Source organism: Siniperca chuatsi, linkage group LG13 (assembly GCF_020085105.1).
Source record: "Siniperca chuatsi isolate FFG_IHB_CAS linkage group LG13, ASM2008510v1, whole genome shotgun sequence".
Taxonomy (NCBI): Eukaryota; Metazoa; Chordata; class Actinopteri; order Centrarchiformes; family Sinipercidae; genus Siniperca; species Siniperca chuatsi.
The window spans coordinates 16,236,524-16,263,318 of NC_058054.1; the positions used below are offsets into that span (position 1 = coordinate 16,236,524).

The following is a 26,795-nucleotide window of genomic DNA, read 5'->3' on the forward strand; positions in this document are numbered from 1 at the left end:
CTGTCTGTCATACACTCACACAACCACACATTGCACCACTGCCTAATTCCTTCAGTGCTTCATGTCCCTTTCTTGGCTGGTGTGCTCACTGAGAGCTGAGTGTTGCCTCTGCATCTTGCAGTGTGTCCTGACAGCAGTCTCCATTCAGGGTCAGATGTTCAATCTTTTTTCAGGGTCAGCAACTTCTCAAAGGTCAAACCCTAAAGAGGTGCTCATTAATGAGCTCAGCCTCTCCACCTCCGCAGTGCCACACAGCACTGACCTGTAACACCTACATAAGTGTGTATAGATGCACACATACAGGAAAATACACAAGTAAATCTATTTATGATTATTCTTGTCCAGCATTTCAAACATCAGCCTGCAGTATGAAAACACCCCAGAAGAACTATTTTCTGTATCTCATTCTCCTCACTTATCTGTTGTTTCTCCTCTCTCCCTCCCTCTCCCAGGGAACAGGGTAGTCTGTGTAGGTTGCTCTCCGGGTTTGGGTTCGTTTCAAACGGCGACTTATCTGCAAATGTTCAGGTTCAGCTAATTGGCATTATTAAACTGGTGGTGAGCTCAACTCAGATATAAGGGGAGGTGCTGTGTGTGTGTGTGTGTGTGTGTGTGTGTGTGTGTACATACAATCATCTATGTCTGTGCTGGAGCTTATGTTATGTGTGTGAGGATGTGTGTGGAATTTTAAACAAGCAGCTGTCAATTTCAGTCAACAGGGCGCATGGCATGCCTGAGGCCCAAGTAGCCCAATTACAGGCAGACATGCTCGACGTACGAGCTGAAGCCCGGGCCTATCTTCCTTTATTCAAACAGGGCTGGAGAGGAGACGCTAAATGTGATATTGGTCGATGTGTGAAGGGCGAACACTGTCTGGAGCTGCTGCTGAGACAGAGGCAGAATCTTGTGTATGTTTTGGCTGCTGGAGGATTGATACGCTGGGTGGATGAGGGGAAAGAGAGTTAGAGAGATGGAGTAGGACAGTCGAGACAAGCCGACTTAGGTAATGGCCGATTTAAACGTGTGACAACTGAATTTTTTTTTTTTTACTCAAACTTTTGGAACTCAAAATTTCTTTAATTTCACCTTCTGCCCCTTTTGTTACTTTCTCCTTTCCTCAGGGTGGGAAGATCCCAGTGAGGTGGACAGCACCAGAGGCCATCGCTTATAGAAAGTTCACTTCGGCTAGTGACGTGTGGAGCTACGGCATCGTCATGTGGGAAGTGATGTCATTTGGAGAGAGGCCTTACTGGGACATGTCCAACCAGGATGTAAGTGTTTATTTGTAAACATCCCATGAAATGATATCATTACTTTCCTAATGTGATGTATTTCCTTTTGAAACAGGATGTTGGGGAAGGATATTGGACAGTGATAGATAAATGGGCTGCCAATTATGAGGAGAAAGGCAGTTTTATTAGATAGGACAGGCAGAAAGGTGTAATTGTCAAAAAATTTGTTTTTAGTTACACCCACTAGTGCAGCATGACCTCATCACTGAAGACGCACCTTTTTTTTTTTTTAGGAGGTAGCAATTTTCTAGGAAGTTCAATTGCCCATTTCATGGGAGCTTTAAGAAAGATCATAAAAACGAACATTTAAGTTGAGTGTTATCACTTTTCTCAACTTTCATGCAGTAAAAAACAAGTTTGAATCTGAATAAACTACTTCATTATTAGGATGGCCATTTCCGTACAGATGTGGTTATATACTGTCTTTTCATCACATAGATACACAATGGAGGAGAACTCATAAGAGAGGAAGCTGTAATAAATCACACATTTTTTATCAGTTCTCATCTCATAGCATCATCACTGAAGATGTCCTTGACTCTGACTTTGAAAGCAGACTTATTATGGAGACAGTCTCACACTATCCCCTTTCCTTCCTGGCTGGCTTTTGAGAGCAATGAATGATTGCTGAGAGCTCTGCTTTGTTCTCCATGTCCGTTTGGATAAGGTCCACACACACAGACTCCCACAAACACACAGGCACCAACACAAACACACACAGCCATTGGATATAGTCCCGTACTATGAGGTCTCTCTTCCTAAGCTCCTTTAGTGAGACAACTAGCCAACCATCAGGCCTCTATGGACCCTGCTCCACGAGGACCGTCCAACCCAACAGATGTTGCCTCAGTGGGCCAGCAGCAAACACTGCCTGGTGGGACTAATGCAGAGAAGAGGACTGGCAACGTTCAGCATGTCCGGCTGCTCAGTCCCCACACACATACACACTTAAACACACACACACACACATACACACACACACACAAAACCAACCACTTCTCCATATGCACCATTTGTCAAGATTCTGCTGAGTTGCACTCAACTCCAGGGTGGATTTGGCAACCTACAGAGCAGCCTCTAATTTTTAATGATAGTATCTTTTACACTTGATTTCACATCAGACCCTTATCTTGCAACTATGCATTTTTAAGAAAAGATTACATCTACACATAGTATGGATATATGGATATGGGTGAGAGCTAGGTCCATCAATGTGCAATGCAGCAATCTGTGTAATCTTGGGTAAATCTTTGTAGTGTCTAAGAAGTGGCTTCATAGCTGCAGATTTTTTGATATAATATATTTATTTTGACTTCACTGTTTGTATATGTATTACAGTCATACATTATAGCTAATAAACAGTGTGTGGAGTGTGAGGGGTGGTCACTGAATTATAGGTACTCCACCTCTGCCTAATTCTCCAAATCTGCCTCAAGTTCTGATTGAACTTCACACTTGACTCTTAACTCTGACTACCCTGAAGCTCTTAGTCATAGCTTCTCTATAACAAGGCCAGGATATCCTGTGCAGCCTTTAAGAGACATGTGTTAAGTGGCTGTACTTCACAGTGTTAATTATATACAATCTGCCCGTTCCCCAGCAACTTCTTTCTACACTGCCTCTGCTCTCCTTTCTGTCTCTTTCCTTGCTCTGTCCTCCAGGAGTGACACGTGATTGGCTAGAGTCAAGAGGAAGGGTACATCAGCCTGAATGCTAACTATCTCTTGAGTGACCAGAGGGAGTGTATCTGTATTGGGCGGGGGTGGGGTGCTGGTGGGGATGTTGTTGAGGCAGGGATGAGCATGTCAGGATTACAGAGTGGATATGCTTAATGTCATCAGTCACTGAAAACTCAAATTAGTATTTTGTTTTTAATGAAGTATATTTTTGACAACCAGCCAGCTGGTAGAAAAACACTGTAACTGAGAGCAGTTAGTTGTAATTACTGTATGACTTAAGTGTGGTTTATAATATAGAAATATCAGTTATCTCAATTTCGGAATAAATAACATCCCGAGCTTCCCCTTCCCACCCTTTCTCCCCCAGGTGATTAATGCCATTGAACAGGACTACCGTCTTCCACCACCTATGGACTGCCCCAGTGCCCTGCACCAGTTGATGCTAGACTGTTGGCAGAAGGACCGCAACGTACGACCCCGCTTCAACGACATCGTCAGCACCCTGGACAAGATGATCCGTAACCCCACCAGCCTCAAAGCTGTAGCCAACATCCCTGCAGTGTAAGTAAAAACACTTTTTCAACAGCACATAACATGCACATTCACCCTGAAGTGGACACACAAATATGCTTTTCATCTGTTTTATTTACACATGCTGTCTGCAAAACTAACCCAGCAAGCACATGCTTACTTTTTATCCTCTCATAAAATAAACATGAATTTATTACTGTTGATTGCATCAAACCTGAACTTTTCCTCCCACCCATCCACACCCCCATATTGGCTTCAGAAAGTTCACTTTTTCCACATTTTGTGGTGTTATACAAATTATTTATACTCCATAATGATAGAGCAAAAACATGTTTTTAGAAAACTGAAAATATACAGAAACATCTAATTTACATACTGTACATATTCAGAATGTTTATTCATTATTTTGTAAAGGCACCACTGGCCTTGATTTTGGCATCTTATTGGATACGATTTTGCCATTTCTGCACACCTTGTTTTGGACAGTCTCTTCCACCCTTCGCCTAAGATCCTTTCAAGCTCTGCCAGATTGGATGTGGACTGTCTGTGAACTGCAAGCTTCAGGTTTCTCCACAGATTTTCCACTCCAATCTCCAGGCTTTGGCTGGGTCACTGAGGGTCATTCAGAGACTTGTCCTGAAGCCACTTGTTTTGGCTGTGTGCTTTGGGTTGCTGCCATGTTGAAAGGTGAACTTTTGGCCCTGTTTGAGTTTGTGTAATGGAGAATGTTTTTCTTCAATTGTGACCAGTTTAACAATATCTGACACAGAAGCATCATCATAGCATGCTTCATTGTAGGCATAGTATCAGCCAGGTAATGAGGGGTATGTTTGTTTATCTAGTTGCAGCACTTGGCATTCAGGCTCAGGAGTGGAGGTTTTCTCTATTGATGCCAGATAATATTTTTACGTGTTTTGCTCTTTTTAAACATTTTTATAGATAGGTACGTTGGTAGGTATAATATGTAGTGTAAAATGAAGGGGTCAGAATACTTTCCAAAGCCAGTATTCACACAGTACACACACACAGGCACACTATGCAAACACCATAATCACAGTTTCTCTCCTTCTCTTTAAATCCTTTGTGCTTAATATTGCATCAAAGCCCTGCTATATAGCTCCTCTTAACCCCCCCCTCCAGGCCTTCTCAGCCACTGTTGGACAGATCCATACCTGACTTCAACACCTTCAGCTCAGTAGAGGACTGGCTCGCTGCCATCAAGATGAGCCAGTACAGAGACAACTTCCTCAACTCAGGCTTTACCTCCCTGCAGCTGGTGGCTCAAATGACCTCAGAGTGAGTTCACCTGCTCATGTGCAAATGAAGGGTTCCAAACCCATATGGCACTTGATGAGCACACTTGTATAAAATGACTCAACGACAAGTGCGTGTATTTTTAACATGAATGCACCCAGTGACTCAAGTCTTTGAATGATTGCATCAAAGTAAAGCCTGTATGGGTAATGCATAAAAATATAAGTCATTATAACAGAAAATCATTCTGTCATTGTGTTAAGAAAATTTCCATCTGTGCTCTTCAATTATTATTATTATTATCTAATAATTAAGGACTTTCTATGAAAATGTAAATCCTTTAAATACACATTTTAAGAGGCATATTTATTTGCTGCTGTTTATGTGGAACATTTCAATGCATGGGTCATGACAGCATTTCTCATAGCACTTGTGTTACCAATAGATACAAATATTGCACTTCATTTATTTTAATTAACAGTGTTGCTTGGTCTACAAATGTATGTGAAAATGTAAAATCATTCTAACATTTTTTATTAAAAATGTATGCTTGGGGCTGGGTGGCATTTATGCAGTCTCTTTGCAATGCAAAGCAACATGCATTAGTAAGTCTTCTCTCAAGTGATATAATTAATTTTGTAAATTTGTGTTTTCTGTTCATTTCCATCCTGAAATTGTGCTTTCATATATAGTGATGTTAGGCCTGTAAATGCACCAGAAAATGATTGCTAATATAATCGTTTCATACTCAAATGATCCATTCCATCTTCAGTATGATGGAAATCCATTCATCTATTGCTTCAAAATATATTCTTGCATATATTCTTGCTCTTCATTTTTCTTTCTTTTTGCATCTTTCTCTCTAGGGACTTGCTGAGAATAGGAGTGACCCTGGCAGGCCACCAGAAGAAGATCCTCAGTAATATCCAGTCCATGAGGGTGCAGATAAGTCAGTCACCCACGACTATGGCATGACTACAGGGGGCGCTGTGCCACGGAGCGGGCAGCATTCGCAGGACCAACAACAATGGCAGCCCTCGAATGACCCCCGATCCATCGGAACGCGCCAGAGTCGAGACTATTGTCTTAATCTAATCCACTACCATGACAACAGGAGACCAGGGTCTACACTACCACACGGTTAACAGCTATCACACTTCATGCAATCCACGCCAGGAGTTCAGGGTCCAGACTTGATACTGTTTCTCCATTTATCCACAAAAGGATGACAGACATCAGTTACTGTGGTTATAGACTGCCATTAATGTCATTGTAAACCAAAATAACTCCAACAATCAGACATCGACACAGGGAATCTCTCACATTTTCAGACTGTATGGTAAAACGAGTGATATTGTACTTCTATATTATCCGGACTAGAAGATGTTAAAATTGTAAACAGAAGTGTGAGACATTTAGAAACAACGTGTGACCTGTGATTTTACCGTCATCAATGTGTGCAATGAAGATGCCTTGACCTGGCCAGAAATAAGTCCCAGAAGAAAAAGCAATTACAAGTAGTAATAATTAGAGGGAGAAGCATACAGGGATGCACAGTGGAGCACCATTTTTAACTTTCACATCATCTTTTGCTTGTTTGGAGAATTTGAAAAATGTATTGTAAACGGACTGGTGAAAATTCAGAGCTAGTTATATTTTTGTCTTTTACCATCTGTTTGTTTGTTTGTTTTATCACTATAGCAAGACGCCGTCCACTCGTATTTTAACTTTAACACTACCTGTGGAGTCCTGGGTGGAAGGCCTTGCCAAAGGACTTCTTAACCAGCCCCACCCAGATTCAGAGAATATAAATATGTTTATCTCTTGCTAAATATGATTATATCTTTCATAATAAACCTTCATATTGAAGGTGATATGTATGAAAATGTATGTACAGAACTCTCTGCTTGCATTTTTGGCAAAGACATGTTTGTTGACTAGATTGTGATAGACACATGCAATGTGTAGATTTCTACGGTGTCCTGGTTCCCCTCAGACGACTGAACAACGGACACTGGGTTGTATGTCTCCCTGTTCCAGGGACACAAGGACAATCCTGACTGAATCTTAACCTGAGGAAAAGATTAAAGGTATTGTGGGCGAGAATTGATATTGTAGATCTATATGAAAATTGCTGTAGGAGTTCAAAATATCCATTTATTGGAGATCATGTTTAATGTGGGTGTACACATGCTGTCTCTTGCTGGTGAGCACTTACTTGTACAGATATGTTTTATGTTTTTTTTTTGTTTGTTTGTTTGTTTTTTGTTCTGTTGTTTGTGTTGGGAGTGCTCAGCACCATCAAGAGGGGAAGGAAACTCCACGCCTTGGCCAGCCCAAATCCACGGTAAGTACCCGCTGATCACACAGGAAAAACTCTACTCAACATCTTTCAGGCAAATCCAGTTAGTGCCATATATATGGCAAATATATTGGGCAAGGCAAGATTTGATGCAAGTGTGAAATGCATAGGAGAGTAGCTAATCAAGGCACTGGAAATCAGAGTGAATCAGCAGCACTTCTCTACACAGTGAAAAAGAACATCTGGGCTGAGGTTTGCCAACAGACGCCTGATGCCATTCCAATAAACACAGAGACTTAAACAGCCCACAGGGGCACACTGCTCCCAGTGTAGTGCAGCCTCCCATAGACGGCTGCAGCTAAGCTGCTGAGTAAACCTATGCACTCTTACTCTATGCTGCTACCATATGGGTAGGCAGGTTGATATATGAATCTTGCCATAACTCATAGCTGCAGGAATTGGTGTTTGGAAATCTTTGGAAGTATTTGATTGCAAGACTTCTACATTATGCCCAAGGGATGCCATGGATGACTGTCTATGAAATTACACTGCAGTATTCTGGAATATATTTTGAGCATAGTTCTGGATAGTGCACAAGGATGATTCCTCTTTTTTAGTCTCGGGATGGTCCTTTATGATTGCACTGTGATTGGTCTGTGCAATGCGATAGTGTCACAGTGGCAACAACTTCAGGATAGCTTGGTGATGAGTAGTGGTGGTTTTGCTCTGTACTTTTTTTCTGGTCACTTGCTTCAGGCTCAGGCTTTTGGAAAGCTATGAGGAATTGTTGTTATATTTTATAAATCAAGTTTTGTCAACTGTTGATGAAATAATGTTAACAGCACTGGCCTTTTACTGAAAGCAAACTGACCTGAATGTTCCTGTGGCAATATTACTTTGACATACAGCCATGGCAGCAAAATCCCTTAGCTCACAGACAATTATCATGAGCTATTGTAGTATCAATTCAGTTGATACTTCAGCTGTGACCCTGCTGAAATCCCTTTTGGCCCTATTTGAAAAGACATGAGTGACGACGGTTCTAACCACCTTGCATCCAAAATTAGAAATTGATGGCAGGCCCATTAGCAGATTATTAAGTATACTCACCCCCCTCAAATCATCCTCCTCCTTCTCATCCTCTGTCTGTCCTGCCCTTTCTCCCTGGCTACTCCCGCTGGCTGGCACATCTCCAGCTCGTTTATCCTGGGTGTAACCAAGCTGTCCTGGGCCGGGGCTGGGCTGGGCTGGGCTGGGCCGGGGCCAGCTTGAGAAATCGTTGGATTCATGCTCCAGTGGGCCCAGGCAGGGGTGCAAACACCTGCTGGGACCCCCGTCTGACAGGCATCTGATCAGCCACAGGGAGGGAGACTGATGGGACTGTCAAAAAAGAAATACACACACACACACACACTGAGGAACCCTCAATTATGCTATTCTCGCGTCTGGTTTCCAGCCTGATGCTTAATGAAGAGAAAGTGGGCAGAGACCCGACAGAGTGTGTGCATATGTGATAGAAAGAGGCGGATGAGTCAGTTTACAGGAGGGGGAGATGCAGGGCAGAAGTGTCATAAAGAAAGGATGGTTAGATGAAAGTTAGAAAGTTTATTCATTGAGGTGAATCAGCCTCTTTCATCTTTATGTGTTTTTTATGCTGCAACATCTTTGTCATTACATAAATGTTAATTTCTTTGGTTTAGTTTGGTAATGGAAAATACTGTAATCAAGCAACTGGTTTGCCTCATGAGCAAAATCAATAGCTTTTTCTTTTGAATTCCCCTAGTCATTGATTTACCAAGTATTCCTAAATATAATCACATGCTCCTTGAGATTGGCATAAATCCCTTTCGCTGAAGCCAGTGATTCAATTTGAATGCATTAGTCCTCTATTCAGCTCAGTCTCATGTATTTGCTTTTCAACCCAGGAGCCTGTGAATGAGATAATAGAATGTATTCATTATGCAACAGTGTAATTCTTTTTTTTCCCTCCATTTGCTCTGTTTGTCTTTCTAAATATCTGACTGTAATGACACTCCAGTGTGATGAATGGAAAGGCGGTTCGCCATCTCTTTCTGAAAGCCGTTTCGTATGGAAGCCATTCATCACACACTGATACAAAACACAAGAACAGCTTGTTAAATGTTTCACGGTGCTGTAACTGTCGAAGAAGTGACCAACGATCCTTTTAGTAGCCGATTTCATGCCTGTCATTTATAGGTCAGAACAGTAGAAGCCGTGTTCACCTGAAAATGATCTGACGCGACACCCTACAAAACTAAACTTATTAAATTACTCCATTCTCTTTTTTTCCCTTCTGTTTCAGACTGTGGACTCAAAGATTTACACACACACATAAAACAGCATACACGCAACACTTCATGTTCACACACACACACACACAGTGAACACAGAAGAATTGCTATGGGCAGCCAATGAGGAGGAAGACCAAGTGAAATGGGACCTTTCCAGGATACCAGTCACAACCTCCTTCTATGGTACACAATGGACGGTGGAGCTGAATATGAGTCTGCACATGTCACAGTTTGTTTATTCATGTGTGTGTGTGTGTGTGTGTGTGCGTGTGTGAGACTTAATGTATGTGTGTGTGCATAGCGGGCACATTTGTGTGTACAGACATTTATGTGTGCACAGGTACATTGTATAAAAGTGTGAACGGTTTCTTTTTTTTTTGTTTCTGTATAGCTACCACTTGTAAATTGTGACAAGTACGTGTCAAGAGTTTGTAAGCTGTAACTTTCTGAGAACTATTGTACTAAAATGCACTCAATAAACGCCTTGGAAAACAAGTCAATCACTTTATGGTGTGTGACTGGGCGATAATTCTGTTTTCATTAATGGTGAGTCAAGAAAGTGGAGAGGAAGGGTTATTATCCAGTAACACTACTGTCAGCATTGTGTGCGAGTGTGACGTCTAATGCTTGGTTGTATAATGGCTAAGGAAATAAACAGCTTTTTGTCACCACCGGTCTGGCTTGCAGCACATGTTAAAAGCCATCAGCCACTAATAAACAAGCCGTCACTCAGATTACATGCTAACCCAAAGAATGGCTCTCCAAGGAAACTGACAATATTTTGACAAACTAGTGGAAATTATCCTCCCATCTACACTCTTATCTGGATCTCAAATGCATACTTGCACACACACACGCATACAAATACACAAGCAGTCACAGTAGTCTTGTAAATTCCAGTTGCCAGAAACAGAGACTTTTAGAGCACTTCACACACTGGAAAGCCTGTTGAACAGTAATGATATGGTTAATGGGGTGAGTCAAAAGATATGGGGATGTATCCAAGTCTCAGCATTACTCCATAACAGTTTATTGACTCAAATTGATTGATAATATCCAGCTTCATATTAGCAGAGAGACTGCTGTGCAGGAGCTGTGCCAAACCGACAGAGAAAGCCAACAAGATTCATGAAACGGTTAACTTTCTGTCTTTTCAAGTTTGTGATATTTAAATAAAGTGCTTCACTCTCACTGTCCGTTTATGAGGGTGTATGCAATGATGTCACTGAAGAAGTGGTGAAAGCATCTGCTGTTTTCCTAAAAATGTTTTGACATGATGTTGATAAAAATGTTGAGATCTTTGAATTAAAGGTCCAGTGTGTAACATTTAGGAGGAGCTATTGGCAGAAATGGAATAAAATATTTATACGTATGTTTTCATTAGTGTATAATCGCCTGAAAATAAGAATTGTTGTGTTTTCATTACCTTCAGAATAAGCTGTTTTTATCTACATAGGTAGCGGGTCCCCTTCCACAGAGGTTGCCATGTTGCACCGCCATGTTTCTACAGTAGCCCAGAACGGACAAAGCAAACACTGGCTCTAGATATGGCCATTTGCTTTTTCGCGAGTTTCGCAGCCAATGTAGTTTCTCCTACACGCTTGGAATGGGAGGGTGAAGCGAGCGGTATTCAAATGGTTGCAAACTGCAATTTCACCGCTAGATGCCACACTGGACCTTTAAAGAGTAACACCAGGCATTTCACTGCCCCCTCTGGTTGAAAGTTTCAAGCCTGTTTTTACCTCTCTCCGGGTGTGGTTAGGCCTGTACCCACACCCAACAGTGATGTCATGGGGTCCCGGTGTACACCTGTACATCACTACAGCAAGTTGAGAAGTTAAATCACTGGAGGTCAGCAAAAACAAGCTTTTCAGAGGGTGTTAAGTTATGCCTTACGTTAACATGTCAGCTTTGTGTTTTGAGTACAGTTTTATACAACTTTAGTCTTATTTTTGTAATTTTGGGCATCCAGTGGTAATAATAGAATTGTAACATTGTTAACTGCTGAGATTTAGGAATGTAGCTAAAAAAAACAAGGTTAGCCAAAAAGCTTTTGGGGAAAAAAGCAATTGTCTGATGCAATTGCTTGTTTCTTGCCCTGTCAGAGGTAAACCTACAAATATAAAGCCCAAGTTGTGTTAAAGCGGAATTTTCCTTTAATGGATATGGTCTTCAAAAGGAAATGCTTTAACAGTAACCCTCTCACATACTACCATGTTTCACATGAGATGTCACATTGCTCAGGACACAGTTCAAGGTCATGTGGATGCTTTAATTGCACTTTTAGAGCTCCACTAATAGTTAAACAGATGTAATGACCTTTGATATGGTGATGTTCTTTATGGTATCCTTCCCCTACGCCTTTAGCTTAATTGGACCTGTTTGTCACTTTAATCAGAGCAATTAGAGAGATAGTGGAAGATATATGCCCTCATGACAAGGAGTGCTATATTACATTAGGTGTGAAAGCTGACGTGTGTGTGTGTGTGTGTAAGAGAAATAGGATGAGATAGACCGATTGAGGCAGACAGAAAGCCAAAGAGATGAAGACAGGTGAGTATGGAGAGCATTTTCTTAAAGTATGCTTCATCCATAACAGGGTGTTTATCACTGACGAGGGAGTCAGCTCACTTTATTTCACATTAAAGTCACAGGAAGTTTGAAAAGTGACTTCTCAGCAGCACATCTTTGCCTTAATCAATATTCCCTGAGCAATCACCTGTGAGAAAGGCATTGGTGCACAGCAGGGAACTCCTGCAGAGAGAAGGGGAGAGAGTTGGAGAAAAAGCAATCCATCCAGCGGTGCAGATCAGAGTGTGGGAGTAGAAAACTTGGAGTGAATACTGAGTGAAGGACAGTGGAGGAACATTGTGAACTTACAACCATGGGACAAAGATGATGGTACAGAGAGAGAGAGTCCCAGCAGGGAGAGAGAGGAATGATAGAACTGAAATTCTCAAATCCTTGTCCTTGTGCGTGCATTTTTAAAAGAAGTAATGATTTAGCAAAACACAGAGAACATAAAATGACTGGAGCTGTGTCGATCCCCAGTGACTGGTTGTTCGCCTTGTGAGATTGTCCGAGGCCTAAATCTAATCTCAGCGCTTGCTGGCTGCAGGGCCTCTGTAAGCTGTCTGCATATTTATGGTGATCTTGGGGGGCCTAGGAAAAGCCTGCAGCACAAACTGCTCTAGGAGACCTGAGTCTGAATATGGTTCAAAAGCTCTGTGGAGGATTGGGTTGGTTCCTGATATGCATAATTTTACAAATAATTAAATATAGCACGAAGATGGGTGGCAAAATTAAAGAAAAAAAAGCACAAACCACCAGAGCAGCTTCAATGCTCCTTTGCATAGATTCTTAAAGTCTCTGGAACTCTACTGAATGGATGAAACACAATTTCTTCAAAAGATATTCCCTCAGTTGGTGTTTCTGATCATGGTGATGGAGAGTGCTGTCCTACACGTCGGTCCAAACTCTCCCATAGGTTGTTCATTCGGGTTGAGATCTGGTGACGCTGGTCATTTTCATACTCATCAAACCATTTAGTGACCCCTTATGCACTATATATGGTTTCTCCACTAATTTATTAAGGTTTTTCACCAATTATCATCAATTATCACCCGTCTATAATTAAAAGTCAATTTTAGTAATATAGCCCAAAATCACAAATTTGCCTCAATTTGCTTTCAAATCTGTACAGTACAGTATCCTTAGACCCTTGGTTAAGGAAAAACTCCACCCCCCAAAAAAACCTTTAATGTGGGAAAAAAGGAATAAACCACAGAAAGAGCAAAGAGGAGGGATCCCTCTTTCAGGAGGGATGGACATGCAATAGATGTTGTATGTACACAGTACACATAATAATAATAGTTAAATTACACTATATAGAAAGAGAATGACAGTATTAGGTAAATAGATTGCAAACATGTATGAAGAATATGGATCTGTGAAGATGTCAAGTAAATATCACGTGCCAAAACTAGAAGGACCTGGGCCACATCTCTCATGACTCTCATCTGAAACGATGATAGACTACATGTACAAACAAGAGGCAAAACTCAAGGATACCATTCATACAAAGGGAGAAGTGATATGAGGTGAGGACGAAGATGAGAATCCCAGACATCTGCCTGGTCGTGAGAATGTCATAGCTGATGTGTCTACAGCTCACTTTTTTTCGACTATGAAAAAACAAACCGTAAATGAGACTGTACTCTGTGTCTGCTTCTATAAACAGTGTCAGGACACATGTGGAGCCCTCTGACTCATGCAGCCACGTGTGGTCTGGCTGAACAGGTATTGACCTTCAGCTTATTCTTCCTGCTTCAGAAGCCAAATTTTGGCCCTTGTGAAACAACATAGCTAATCCTCAATTCATTCCGCCGTAATGATGAAGAATTTGCATTTCACTTGTTCAGTAATTAAGTTACTGATGGACCTCAGTGAATTCGGTAAATGTGGAAATACTGCTTGGCTTAATCAAGATGTCAGCTGTAAGATTCAAAGTGTATCTCTCTTAATAGTAGAGGACATTTCTCCTTTTGTGTATAGGAAGAGAAATCCAGCACCTGGGTCAAATGAGATTTTATGTCTCGAAGGAGTTCATCAAATTTAATTATGATACATATAATTACCAAAAGCAATCTTCTGTGTGGTAGGAATAATCATTTCAGAGAGACGTTGGCACCTGCAGGGATAAGGCGTAATTTAGAGACAGTCTAGAGTGACAGGAGGAAGAGAGTGAGGGAGAAAAAGACAGAAACGGGTGACTGTATACTCCACTGGGAAACGACAGCAGTCGGCCTGCTACAGTCTCCTCTTTCTTACAGTAAGAGCTTAGAAAATGACAGAAAATGTAAACCCAACTTAACCAATGTAAGTGTCATTCCGATGTTTAGTATCCAATCCCATTGGAAAAAAAGAACATGTGACAAGAATTTGATTTTGGTTGATTATGAAAACACTGCCATCTTTCATCATATTTGCGCTTGGGGGAACATAAACAAAAGCCTTGCAAAATCCAGATGTTTGTAAATGAGCTGGATTTATCATAACAATATGTGAAGAAAGACAGTCTGCAGTTGTACAGCAGGTACAGAGTGAACAATGGGCGCTGGAGGAAGAGGTGAGTTATGATGGATCGAGGATCACAGCTGTAATTGGTTCTTTCAGAGGGTGAGAAGGGGTAAGGGTTATGAGGAGGGACATTACCCCCCCCTTCCACACACAGACACACACACACACACACACACAAACACATACACACTGCCTCACAAGTTCCCCACCCATCCCAGAAACCCCCCGCAGAGTCTAATCCCACACAGAGCCCCTCTCAGCTCCGCCCGCCTTCGATTGCTACAAAAATCAATGAAATATTTTCCCACCAAAATGAAGAGGAACAATGGAGGCAATCTGCCTGTCAAGGTCTTCCTAATTAGGGAGTTCACACAAAAGGGCTCCTTTGCTTCATGGCTTGCAGAACAGAGGGAGAGAGGGGGGAAGAGGAGAAATAAGAGATAGTGAGTGACGAAGGTCATGCACTTCCCACTCGTTGCTCCCAACTCTCTAATACCAACTTCATAACTCATAACCTTGGCTGCCAAAGCACATCCGATCGGCTGACATCCCTCCATGTTTTAAGCCATAGCTGTGCACACAGCATGCCATGCCAGAAGCTACAAGCTTTTCCTCTCTTTGTCTCCTTCCCTGATGTGCAAAGAGACCTGTCACTGTGTTTTATCACATCTAACCCTCAAAATGGAAGTAGAAACCCTGCCATATTGTTGTATTATTGAAAGGCCTTCTGATGTCTTTGCTCTGGGTAAGTGCAGAAGTTAAACTATGTCGTTCTTGTGTAGAAATTCTACAATGCCCTTCACTTGACTGCCCTCACAGCAAGAGAGCAGATGATAATAGACAAAGCTGACCTCTCTCTAATGAGGGCGTTGGGATAAAGATATGTAAATTTCCTACTAAGTTTGCCTTGAGCCTTTTGTGTCAAAGAGGACATATACACTTTATCTCTACTTCTGCTATATAGTACATACCTGAAATATCATGACCGCAGCTGATTAATGAAAACCTTCCTTGGCTGCATGATACATAAATCGGTTCATCATAAAAATACAGTGCATCACTTTTTCTCCACACTTAGAGCAATGTCTCAAAGTATGTTCTTATGGCCAAGCACTACACAGTAGTGACGCATGTGAAGCAGAGTTATGTAGAGCAGTGAAACATTGGTTAATGGCAGTTATTACTGCTCTTAACCAGCGCCTGCCATCTTAACAGATGCTCAGAGCATTGAGAGCTACATCCCATAGATGCACTTAAGCTGGTATAATGGTATTCATACTTGGTGAAGAGAGATACACTGTACAGTCATACTTCATGTGACTGTTAACTGGCTGTTGCAGAGCTCCATACAGATTCAGCTTTATGACTTGCCAGTGTGGGCATACTGACTAAAGAATGTATAAAGTGTATACTTCCAGTCGCCAGTTCGGACTGGCTAGAATACCCAATAAAAACAGACCTGTGTCAGTTAAACACAAAACCAAAAGTGCATCATAGCAGTGTGATTTTATTGGTAGCATCTGGTTTACGATTAACACTACAAAAACATGGAGTGCCCTGGTGACCTAGGGGTTAAGGTCTGACCATGACTCGCAATGTCCTGGAATACATCCGGCTGGGGTCCTTTATTGCATGTCGTTCTCTATCAGTATGTACCCACATTTTGTGTCATCTCTCTACTTTCAACTATCAGATAAAGACATTCAAATGCAGAAAATAATAATATAAAACAGACAAACAACAAGAAAAGTGGAAGTGGAAGTTTTTGCAGTGTTTTGCAGCGGGACATCAGTGCACACAACACAACTCAAGGTCACCCAAATTCATGTGGAAACGGTGTAGACCACAATAACACCAGTAACAATGTAAGAACACAGATACAATGAGAATTATGTCCATGAGTCGGCATCCCTGCTCGCCTACCCCAGGACACTACAGTTTGTTGCTTAGTGGAAGTATAGTGGAATTACACAAAAAACAACAAAGAAAAAACGTAATTCTCACTTACCTCTATGGTATCTAGCCACACGGATAGATTTGGTTTTTATTTTCCAGGCTTTAACATATCCTTCTCTGAGATTTCTGCTGCCAGAACAAAGATAATGGAGGTAGGTGGAATTATATTTGTGGTGAGCACTGAAAATGCACAGAAATAACACTCAAAAGCAACATGTCTGCCCAGAAAAGATGTTTTGTAGTCATAATTTTTACAAGAGAAACGATCCCATGACAGTTTGATAATGGCTCAGACAGGTGGCTATCTCACTCTGCTGCATCCCCACATTGTCCACCAAAAGCCTTTTGAGAAGAAATAAACTACAGGTGTATGTTGGAAAACTTTTACCCACTTCACCTAACAAATGCCACTAGAATCTGCCGATTGCTGGGATTATTGTGAAGAGTTAGCATAGAAAAATTATCCATATCTCATGGCTGCAGGAATCTGAGAAGCTGTCTCATGGCCTCATATGGTCAATAGAGTGCTGTACACATTGCTGTGTTCATGGATGTACATATATGTGTCCATTTTTGAGTGTTTCCGTGTATGTGTGTGTTGGAGCCTATGCGTGTGCGTGTTTGTGTATGTATGTGTGTCCAGATGGCAGCTCCTCTGATGGAAGCATGTGTGTTGGTGAGCTGTAACTCAAGAGGCTGGATGGAGGACAGACTAAGTGGCTCTCAGGGGAGAGTCGATCGGTTGTTAAAGACAGTGGAGAGGGACACAACAGCCTCAGCGCACACTAACAGCCAAAACAGACACACAGCCTTGGTTAGTGTGATTGCTATAGACAGGCAGCCATCTGAATGTCCCCTCTCAGTTGCTCTCTCTGACATACTCACAGAGGCCTTTCACCTTCCTCCAGTCACGTATGCCAGAGGAACAGAATGGATTATAATGACAGAAAAGTAGAAATGAATGAGTAAAATCTATTGCCATAGAGCCTGTGCTCTTGTCTTGGCCAGTAATTTACCCACCAATTCTGACACTGGATGTCTGCATTTGATAGACCTCCTGCTTTCTTAGCATGATGTCCTGGTAGAAATTAAAATTTTATGTTGTTTCAAATGACTCCATTCCTCTCTTTGTCCATTACTACAGGTTTTTATTCTTCTCAACCCTGGCGTGTATTCAGTGTTTCCGTCATCAAGAGTGAAAGCTTTAATTGTCCCCAAATCAGATGCCTGTGGTACGAGTGTTTGTCACAAGTCAAAGCTCAAAAAGCCTGGAGGAACAAGGGTAGGGAGGGAGTAGGAGGGGTGGTGTCTACAAAACTTCTAAACAATTCAAAAATTGTGTCTGTCTAGAAAAAGATCCCTCCTTTCTCCAACACCCACCCCTTCTCCATGACACCTCCCTATTCCCCCTACACACACATGTGAGGTATTATCCAAAGTGATGAAAGAAGAAGAGGAATGCTGAATGATAACTAAGTCCCTCCAGATATCTCCATCCCAATTCCAACCCTGCCTTCCTTTCTACTGTCCTCTCCACTTACCATCACCACCACCATCCTCATAAGGCTGGGAAATGCAGCTGCTGTCAGCTGCCGAGGACCTCCAGGCTGATTTCTCACTTTCTGGAATGCGCGGTGCCATAATGAGTGCTGCCCCCTCCTCCATCTACCATGTTCTTCCTCCATCTTGTTTCCAAGAGTTGTTACCTTTGCTGCACTCCTCCTGTAGTGCAGCAAAGGTGAATGGCACACACAAGCTGATAAATGGCGAAAGAAAGAAGGTAATGAAAAGTATTATTTTTCCGAATTCATGAAGTGCAGCTTGAAAGTGAATTCATTTGATAAATGAATGAGGTTTTTTTTTAAATAAAGGAGCCCCAAATAATTCTGTACTCCTCGAATGAACCAATTATAATGAATGAAAGTGCAGAAAAATCATATAAAAGATATTAATTGCTTTTTAGGAGTGAAAATCTGTTATTATTAATGAACATCTTTTGTTCACAGGCACTACTTCTGCAGAGTTTTCATAAATGATGGAAATTCTCACTAAATGATGGAATCCTCAGGGAGGTAAGGTCTGCATGCAGCTGTGCTTAGCCTGAGTGCTTATGTTGACTCATGACCTCTGAACTTGAGTCATTACTTACACCTGTCAGTCAGTGGAGGCCTGGCCTCTGGGGGAGATTTGTGACAGCTGAAGGGTGAATGAGACATGCCTTGCACCCTAAATCCAACACTCCGTACTCTCCTGTGGTCGCAATAATCATAACTCAAGGGCTGATCTCTGACACTTAACTTATTACACTGGGGTGATGTGGGCCTATATAAAGGGCACAATGTAGAATGGTATATCCAGTAAGAAACTTGAGGTGAGGTGTTTTCATGTTGGTAGCAGCCATCTTGATATATTCTCACACAGAATGGTCTGAATGCAGATATTGTATATGAGTATATCCATTCTCAAAGTGAACTCAAAGCATTCTTTGGTCACTTTTTCAATGGGATTAGCTTGCTTTACATATTGACTATATAGTGTTTCTCATTTTGACCTGTAGAACTGGTAGCCAGGATTAGGTTAGATTTCAGTGTAGTTTACAGGCCAGGAACCGAGATTCATGCAGCCCGGTCCCACACTCATAAAATATAATAGGCTGCATTGTTCAGCGGGGTAGAGACCTGCCCTCAGATACAGTCAGAATGGGAAGCTTTAATCTCATGCACTTGTGGATCTCTATATTACAGGGATAATTTGCCAAACACGACACGGTGGGTGTCGACAAACTTGACAGTTTTCTCAGGCTCGAACTCTACCTTATCTTTGTTTTGTTCTGCAACACTGGAAACCATTAGCAGTACTTATTTTCTTCTTTCTATGTTTGTTTATCTGTGCATGGAACTGTACATATTCTCTATGCATTACATTCTGTCATCCCATTAGCATATTTGTTCATTCCAATCTCAACCCATCGTGTGGCCCAATCTGTTGTCTATAGGAAATGATATTTGCTAAAATGAGCCCCTGAAGCATCCACATAGTGTTGATAATAATGATAGAAATCTAGTTTTCCTTTTGATGCATGAACGCCTTTTAGATTTAATAGCCATATGCTGGAGCTGTTGTTGTGGTTGCTGCTGTTATTGTTGTTGATAGTTTTTAATATTGCCAAGTGTTGGACATCAAAGGGACTGTCCAAGGCTAACACTGACTGGGTGATGTGGAGGATAAGAGAACCAACAAACTCTTAAGGTAGTGTTTGTGCTTGTGTGTATGAGTGCCTGCGCATGTGTGTCAGTGTTTGCACACAAATGTAATGCAGTGTAATGTGCATGGCTGACTTTTGTATTCATGTGTACACATTCCTGTCTGTGTGTGTGTATAAAGTCTGTCCTAAATGTGTGTGTATTCTGCAGAACCTTCTATCAGGCATTAGATAAGCTGAGCCTTGCTGGGTCAGGTCGTCTGAGAAAGCAACCTATGGCAATCTGCAGCCCAAGACTGCTGCTCAGATAGGCAATTTCCCTCTGAGTCAGGCCAATTACTTCACGTGGCAGACATGAGGTTGGATTGGGAGAATATGTGTGTATAGTATGTGTGTCTGACTTTTATAAGAAGCAAGGTTTCTTTTAAGAAAAAATTACTATGTGTCCACCCTTCACTGACCTTGTATGTGCAGGTGAGGTTGGACACATGGCGAGATTGTCTGAAGTTCTTCAATATGCTTGTAAGCTGAACATTCTGTTTTTGCCTTAGGCATGTTCAGAAAACTTGCTGTTATAGCCTTCCACAAAAAAAAAAAACTATTTTTCTGTATTCAGTCCCTGCTGTGCTCAAGTTGGTCTGTCTGGTCTTGACTGCTATGTCTTCTAAAAGGTGGGGCCTTGGAGCTGTACTCTGTGGTGTTGAATCTTAGCACTTCATCAGTTTCCAGTTGTGATAACAGACGTGTCTTTACCTTGGTTTTCCATTGGGTAGATGTTGATGTTTCTCAGTGAGTGTGGATGATGGTCTATTAAAAATTCTATATATTCCATATATCACCTCTTTTTGGGTTTGCTGTCAAAGTAACACTCCAACTGATCCTGGTTCCCTTTGACGTGAACCTTGCTAATACAGGCAACATCTGGGCCAGTATGATTTTGGCAGGTGAGTTTAGAGTTAGAAGTGTTACTGGAGAGGCACTCAGGCATATTTGTTCAAATTTGAATACTGATTATTGAACACTTGTCCCTGCTACATGAGTTTTACTTATTTGGACATAATCTGTTTTCAGTAGGTTCATAAGCAGTTCCTATGGTGGCCCTGAGGGTCAAAACACAACAACATTTCAGAAAACACAACAACATTTCAGGAAACACAACATTTCACAATACTCAATGACATTTCACAAAACACAACGACATTTCACATAACACAGTATTTCAGAAAACACAATGACATTTCAGATTACGGAAAAGGTGGGACAACACTTCTTGTTTGTGATTGGACAGAACCAAAGTCCCTGGCCAGCCAATGTCCTTTCCTATTTCCATTGTGTACTACTCTCAGCAGTGTCCTTATACTAATTTTAAACTGAGTTTGAAAGGATGGAAGATGATATTTAAATCATAAGGGAATATTTTAACAAAGGACATTCATATGATGTAATTCTCGATATGCTTTCAACAAATCATGACATTAAAATGTCCTGTGGAACCCTATTGCAGCTGGTAATAATTATGTGTAGATTAGGCTATAGTCCATTTGGTTGGAGACATCCAAGCAAAGGGTTAATGCTCTTTGTCCTTACATGATATTTACTAATGGTTGTTCTCAAAGGATGTTTGTGCAAAATACTGTTAGTATGTGTAGACTACGTAAGATGTATCATGTTAGTTGTTATAATAAACTTTGAATGTTATATAGATTGTGCTGGATCACTGTCTGCCTATGCCATATGTTTTTTTTTTTGTCTGCCTGGATCTTGGCATGTAGGCAAAGCTAAGCGACTTAAAACTAACATGGGCCAGGGGTGTAAAGTGGGGGCGCCAGTGGCCTCTTCCCTACTTCTTACCCCCCTATTTCTGCCGCCCTTGCTCGGACCACACCCATCTTCGAACTCAGCCTTCATTTTGAGCTCAACACCTGCCAAGTTTTGTGACTGCATCTTGCACGGTTGTGACGCTATCGTGTTGACAAAATCTGTCCACAGACATACAGACATATAAACACCTGGCAAAGTACTCAAAACCGCTTCTGTGGTAGTTCCCTCTACAGTAGGTGTCTCCAGGACCACATTTTGCCATGATGACACACAGACTTACAAGGTAAAAAAATACTAGCCACCTTGTCGCAGCTGGTAACTATATACCAGTCACAGGAGCCATTTTTCTGCATTATAAGTTACTTTTGATACTTACATTTTACTGATAAAACTTACATACTTTTAGTTAAGCGACATTTTCAATGCAGGACTTTTACTTGTAATGGAATATTTTTATATTGCAGTATTGTTACTTTTACTTAAGTAAAGGATCTGAATACTTCCTCCACCACTGGTTGCCTGAGCGAAACAACCAATCACAGCAGCGTAGAGTTTAGAGCGTACCTCCGGCTGATCCAATCTAGCACCAGCCTACCTTAACACATCCATTGAATAAACTCTGAGTTGACTTGGGTTCTGTCCGATCCAAAAGTGTTGTCCCAAATGTTCTGTAATCTAAAATGTTGTTGTGTTTTTTGAAATGTCGTTGTGTTTTGACCCTCAGGGCCACCGCATGTTCCACATACTGGCAAGAAAAATTTTACAGTGCAACTTTGTGAAATGAGCTACCATTACAGTATCTAATGCAGTGGTTCTCAAACTTTTACTAGTATATTCCTTAAAGATATTTCAATTTCTTTCTTTTTTTGACAGTTTTATTTAAGGTCTTTCAAAGTATTTACATCCAGTGCATCAAACACTAGATCTTCTTACCCACTGCCTAACAAAACAGAAACACGACAAAAAACAAACAAATAAAAAGCGAGACAGTGGACAAATTATTAACATATTTTCCTATGACGTTCATGATGCTTACAGACAAAAATGAAGATGCAGAAAAGTCAGCATTCTTTCACAGTCCTTATTGGGGTTTAGAGTCCATATATTTATCCAGACAACTTAAAAACGGTCCAAAAATCATGTTGTTGTTTTTTTAGCTGAGTCAGTTCTGTCATAGTGAGTGTTCTCCAGATACAGTGAGGAAGACATTTTGTCCATTCACTGTTAAAAAGGAGGTGAACAAGTGGATTACCAATTCAAGTCTTGTGGCTGTGACCATCCCAAACATACAATTTTTTGTACACTGAAAGGCAGCAACAGAGCATCGTCATAGCAACCAAAAAGAACCAGTTCATAATCCACTTGTATCTTCCTGTCATACTGTAAATAGAATAAAACCAATGAAAAATGTCCTCCCGAAGTTTAGCAAATGTGTTAAAAACAGTGTGCCACCCATACATCTATCACAGAGAGATGATATTGATTAATAAAATGTGTTTACAATAATGTAAGTGACAAATCATTTTGAACTAGATAAGTCAGACTCTAGCATTTACTGACCACAAATCCCTTTCAAACTCCCTCACTTGAGATGGTTTGTAGAGACTATGGAACAAGATGAGAAAAAAGACACAAACTGTATTAAATAAATCCTCCACCAATTTAGTATTGCACTACTATAACATTGTCAGACTCACAATAGACAGTTTAAAAAAACTCAAAATTGATGCAGCAGAACCTAATATAGTCTTTTTTATTTCACGCATTCTTCTTCTTTGTCAAAATCTGGTGCCTACATTACCTAAAATGCAACGCAAGAATGTTATGGGTCTTGTATGCTCACTTCTTTTTAATTTCACACCCCAAGATTTTGTTCATTTTCAAAATTGTAGTCTTCAGACCCAACTGACACTGACCCAAGTGACATCACTAGAGGCAATTTATCAGATTTCATGCAGCTCCCTCTGGAGCCACAAAAGGCTTTATACGGTTCCCCTTTAACCTTGAAGACGTTTCTAATACAAGTACTCCTTTTGTCATCCTTTGCGAGGAAAAAATTCAAATGAATGACTAGATAGCAAAAAACAACAACAATCTAACAAAAAATAATTAGAATAGCTCAATCAATTTTATATGCTAAAGAAAGGAACCTGTCTTAACAGGTAGTCTGCCAGACTATAGATTGTGATAATCCAGGTGTCAGGGAAAAATAATCTAGTTAATGAAACTGTCACCTAATAGCAGATGCATCAAATTACCTTGTCAGATCTGTTTTGATTTAATGAAAAATTTGATCCCTGAAGCCCTGGGCCTTAAAATAAAAGGATAGAGTTGTCAATTACTGTAATCCATAATATGGGGGAAATATTAATCTAATCACTTAAGGACTGACTTGGGTGTCTGATCAGACTTGAAATGAGTGGATATAAAGTTTACAACTTTGAAATTGGAGAGGAAGTGTGAGTTATTTTGTTACTCTGTGGGCTATTTCAATCCAGGGACATCATGTTCCACTGGAATGATTTCCCTGGAACCAATCAGTGGTGCTCTGCATAATCATGCAGATGGGCCAGGCTGACTGGATTTCCTAGAACAAAATAAGACTCTAACATCCTTGAAGGAGAGGAGGAGAGGTAAGAGGAGGAGAGGAGAGGAGAGGAGACCACAGAGTAGGATAGGAGGAGAAAACAGGACAAGAAAGAAGAGGCAACCAAAGAAAATATGACAGGAAAATGGAAAGATGAAGGGGGTCAAGACAAGGGGGAAGGGCAGGACTGACTAGTAAAGGAGATGACAGGCCAAGATAGGAGAAGGAAGCAGAACAGAAAAGTAGAATGAGATTTGAGTGCAAACATTTTTTTAGGAGAGGAGAGTTAATGTAATGACCTGTCTAAAATGGATGGAGAGAACAAGGATGAAAATATAAGAGACCGAGACCTAACAGCAAGGGAACAGAAGATACAGAGAAAACAAACAGAATGGGAGAAGAAAATAAATCTAGGATGCATGCAAGACAGGAAAGGGAAGGAACAAGAGATAATAGCAGAGTGAAGCTAAATAGATCTCTTGCATCTGTACCCTGGATAGGGAGATATATGTGTCTGTACAGCCCTGCCAGATAGATAGGACAGCACAAGATGAATGAGATGGGTAAATATGCTTGTGCTCATCTTATAACCATCATGGACATTCTGATGATAACAGCAGGTGTGTCATCATCTCTGTGTGTGTGTGTGTGGTGTTCTTCTTTGTGTATGTATGTGTGTGTCTGTCTGCAAATGTTGATATATTGTGTCTAAGTTGTAGGTGTGTGTACTTTGTGTATAATACTATTCAATAGAATGAACTATGTATACTATTTGTTGCTTATTTAGATTCTTTTAAATAATTCCACCGGAAAGTCATGGTAGTTTTTTCCCCAACAACATCATTTAAGCATATTTCTGAATGTTTTCTAACCTTTGTTTAACAGAGTATCTCTGTTGTATTAAGTCTCAATCATATTTCACATCATCAAAGTCAGATATGATTGGTGAAATTTTAGTTATACTGGACAAACTTGGAGGTATAGTACAGACATCGTAGTAATACACTACGTTTTTCAGAATGTTGATGCCACCTGGTTTATTGCTTTGCAGGATCTGTGCTGGGGGGGAATATCTGCAGTCCAAGATGAAATAGTACAATCTAATATGATCAACACTGAAAAAACAAACAAAAAAACATTAGGGGTTGGCCCTCTCTGGATTACTGGAGAGCAGAAGTGCAAACTGAGATTCATCGATAGTCAAGTAAAGCTCTGCTGTTTGAGATTCATATCATCACATGTACTGCAATGAAACACACACATAAATGTATGTACTGTTGGTGTATGCTGTATTGCATAAATCTGAATATGGAGCTATCGTTATTTTTGACTCTGATGTATATTTTGCATACACAGCCTTTAAGCATCATACTCTGTTTTCTTACATAAAACATGGATGAAAAATATAAACCCCCTGCTCTGGTCTATAAATGCTGATCATTGGCTGAGTCAGGCTGAGTGACATTTATCTTCAATCTAACTTTACTTTCTCAACAAGTTGCTGTTTTTATTTTGTGCCTGTATATGTGTGCTTGTTATGCTTTAAAAATAAAAAAATAAAAAATGCTCCATCAAAGTTAGCCTTTGCCGTTTGCCTCACTTCTATGTATAGATCACAGGCAGCTTGTGAGCCTGTTTGTAGCCAACATCTGAGCTACGCAGGTACACAGCGGGGGGCAGAGGGGCACTCATGTCTGCGCATCTCTACAGAGGTGTGTTTGTGAATAAAAATGTGTTGTTTACTTCTATATCAGCTGCACCCCAGAGTAAATGAGTTGCACACTTGTAAACTCTGAATGAAAAAGTTGTATTTCATTGTTTAAGAGTTCTAAATTCAGATTTCCTGAAGAGCTAATAACTGAAAAGTTATTTAAGTTTACCCAAAAGCATAGTATTCTTGTCAATCCATCCATCCATTCAACCAGCTAATACTGTTGCTAAATCCTGTGTGCATTACATGAGCACAGGCCTGCCTCCCATGCAATCTATCTGTCTGAATGGTCAGGAGCAGAGAGATTATTATCATTCTTATCCCAGTGCGTGTTATGGAGCTCTGTAGATGTGGAGTAAAAAAACTGCTTATCGATGGCTCTTTCTCTTTCAAGAATGTATCCCCAGGTGACTTAAAAGAGACTGACTTCAAAAGCTGGTGGAGTCAGCCTGGAGTGTGGAACACTGAGCAGACCAGCCAGATGCCGGTCTCCTTGAATCTCTCTCCAGCACCTCCACTATCTACACACATCCAGCCTTTTGATGTTTATATTACAAGGTACCAAAAAAAAGTGTTCATACTCACTTTATTTGTTACTGGCTCAACTCTTTATGCAAAAAGTCTTGATAAAAGAAGTTGACAGATGTTCTTTTGTTCCTTTTGTGGTTTGCAGATGTCTGTCCTAAAAACTTAGGATGATAATACTACAGCTATTGTGCAAATCAAAAGCCTTTGGATGGGTTATCTCCATGGCAGCTGTTGACTGCTAAGAGACATGCTGTCAACTTCTGTTGTGCACTACTGGCTGGAACACGTTTTATCCCCTTTCTATCACCTTTCTGATTCTGATTCTGATTCTGATTATTTTTCAACAAGCCCACATAGTGGTAGTTTCGTACTGTTAGCGATGTAATGTCTTTCTTTTTACAACATAAAAAATTTGGGAGGACCCATTGTGCTGTTAGGTTTGTATTCCACTCGGAAAGTGGAAGCAAGCTAGCTAGCAAGATAAGCTAACTAGCAAACATTACCACTGATTCCCTCTTATTGATGTAGAATTGCGGCTGCG

The 26,795-nt window shown here is 40.8% G+C and overlaps 1 protein-coding gene across 7 annotated transcripts in view; it reads left to right on the forward strand.

Annotated features, from left to right (window-relative positions):
* LOC122886643 (ephrin type-B receptor 1-B) overlaps positions 1–9,870 on the forward strand; it is a 153,104-nt gene extending 143,234 nt beyond the window's left edge. For 4 of the 7 annotated variants that reach the window (XM_044219075.1, XM_044219077.1, XM_044219079.1 and 1 more), the window contains 5 exons: positions 1,122–1,271; positions 3,339–3,532; positions 4,643–4,798; positions 5,623–7,103; positions 9,382–9,870. In XM_044219075.1, coding sequence (XP_044075010.1) covers positions 1,122–1,271; positions 3,339–3,532; positions 4,643–4,798; positions 5,623–5,731 — 609 coding nt within the window. In that variant the 3' untranslated portion in view covers positions 5,732–7,103; positions 9,382–9,870. The remainder of the gene's footprint in view (positions 1–1,121; positions 1,272–3,338; positions 3,533–4,642; positions 4,799–5,622; positions 7,104–9,381) is intronic. The other 3 variants (XM_044219081.1, XM_044219082.1, XM_044219076.1) reach the window with 2 other exon arrangements.
* The last annotated feature ends 16,925 nt before the right edge of the window (positions 9,871–26,795 follow it).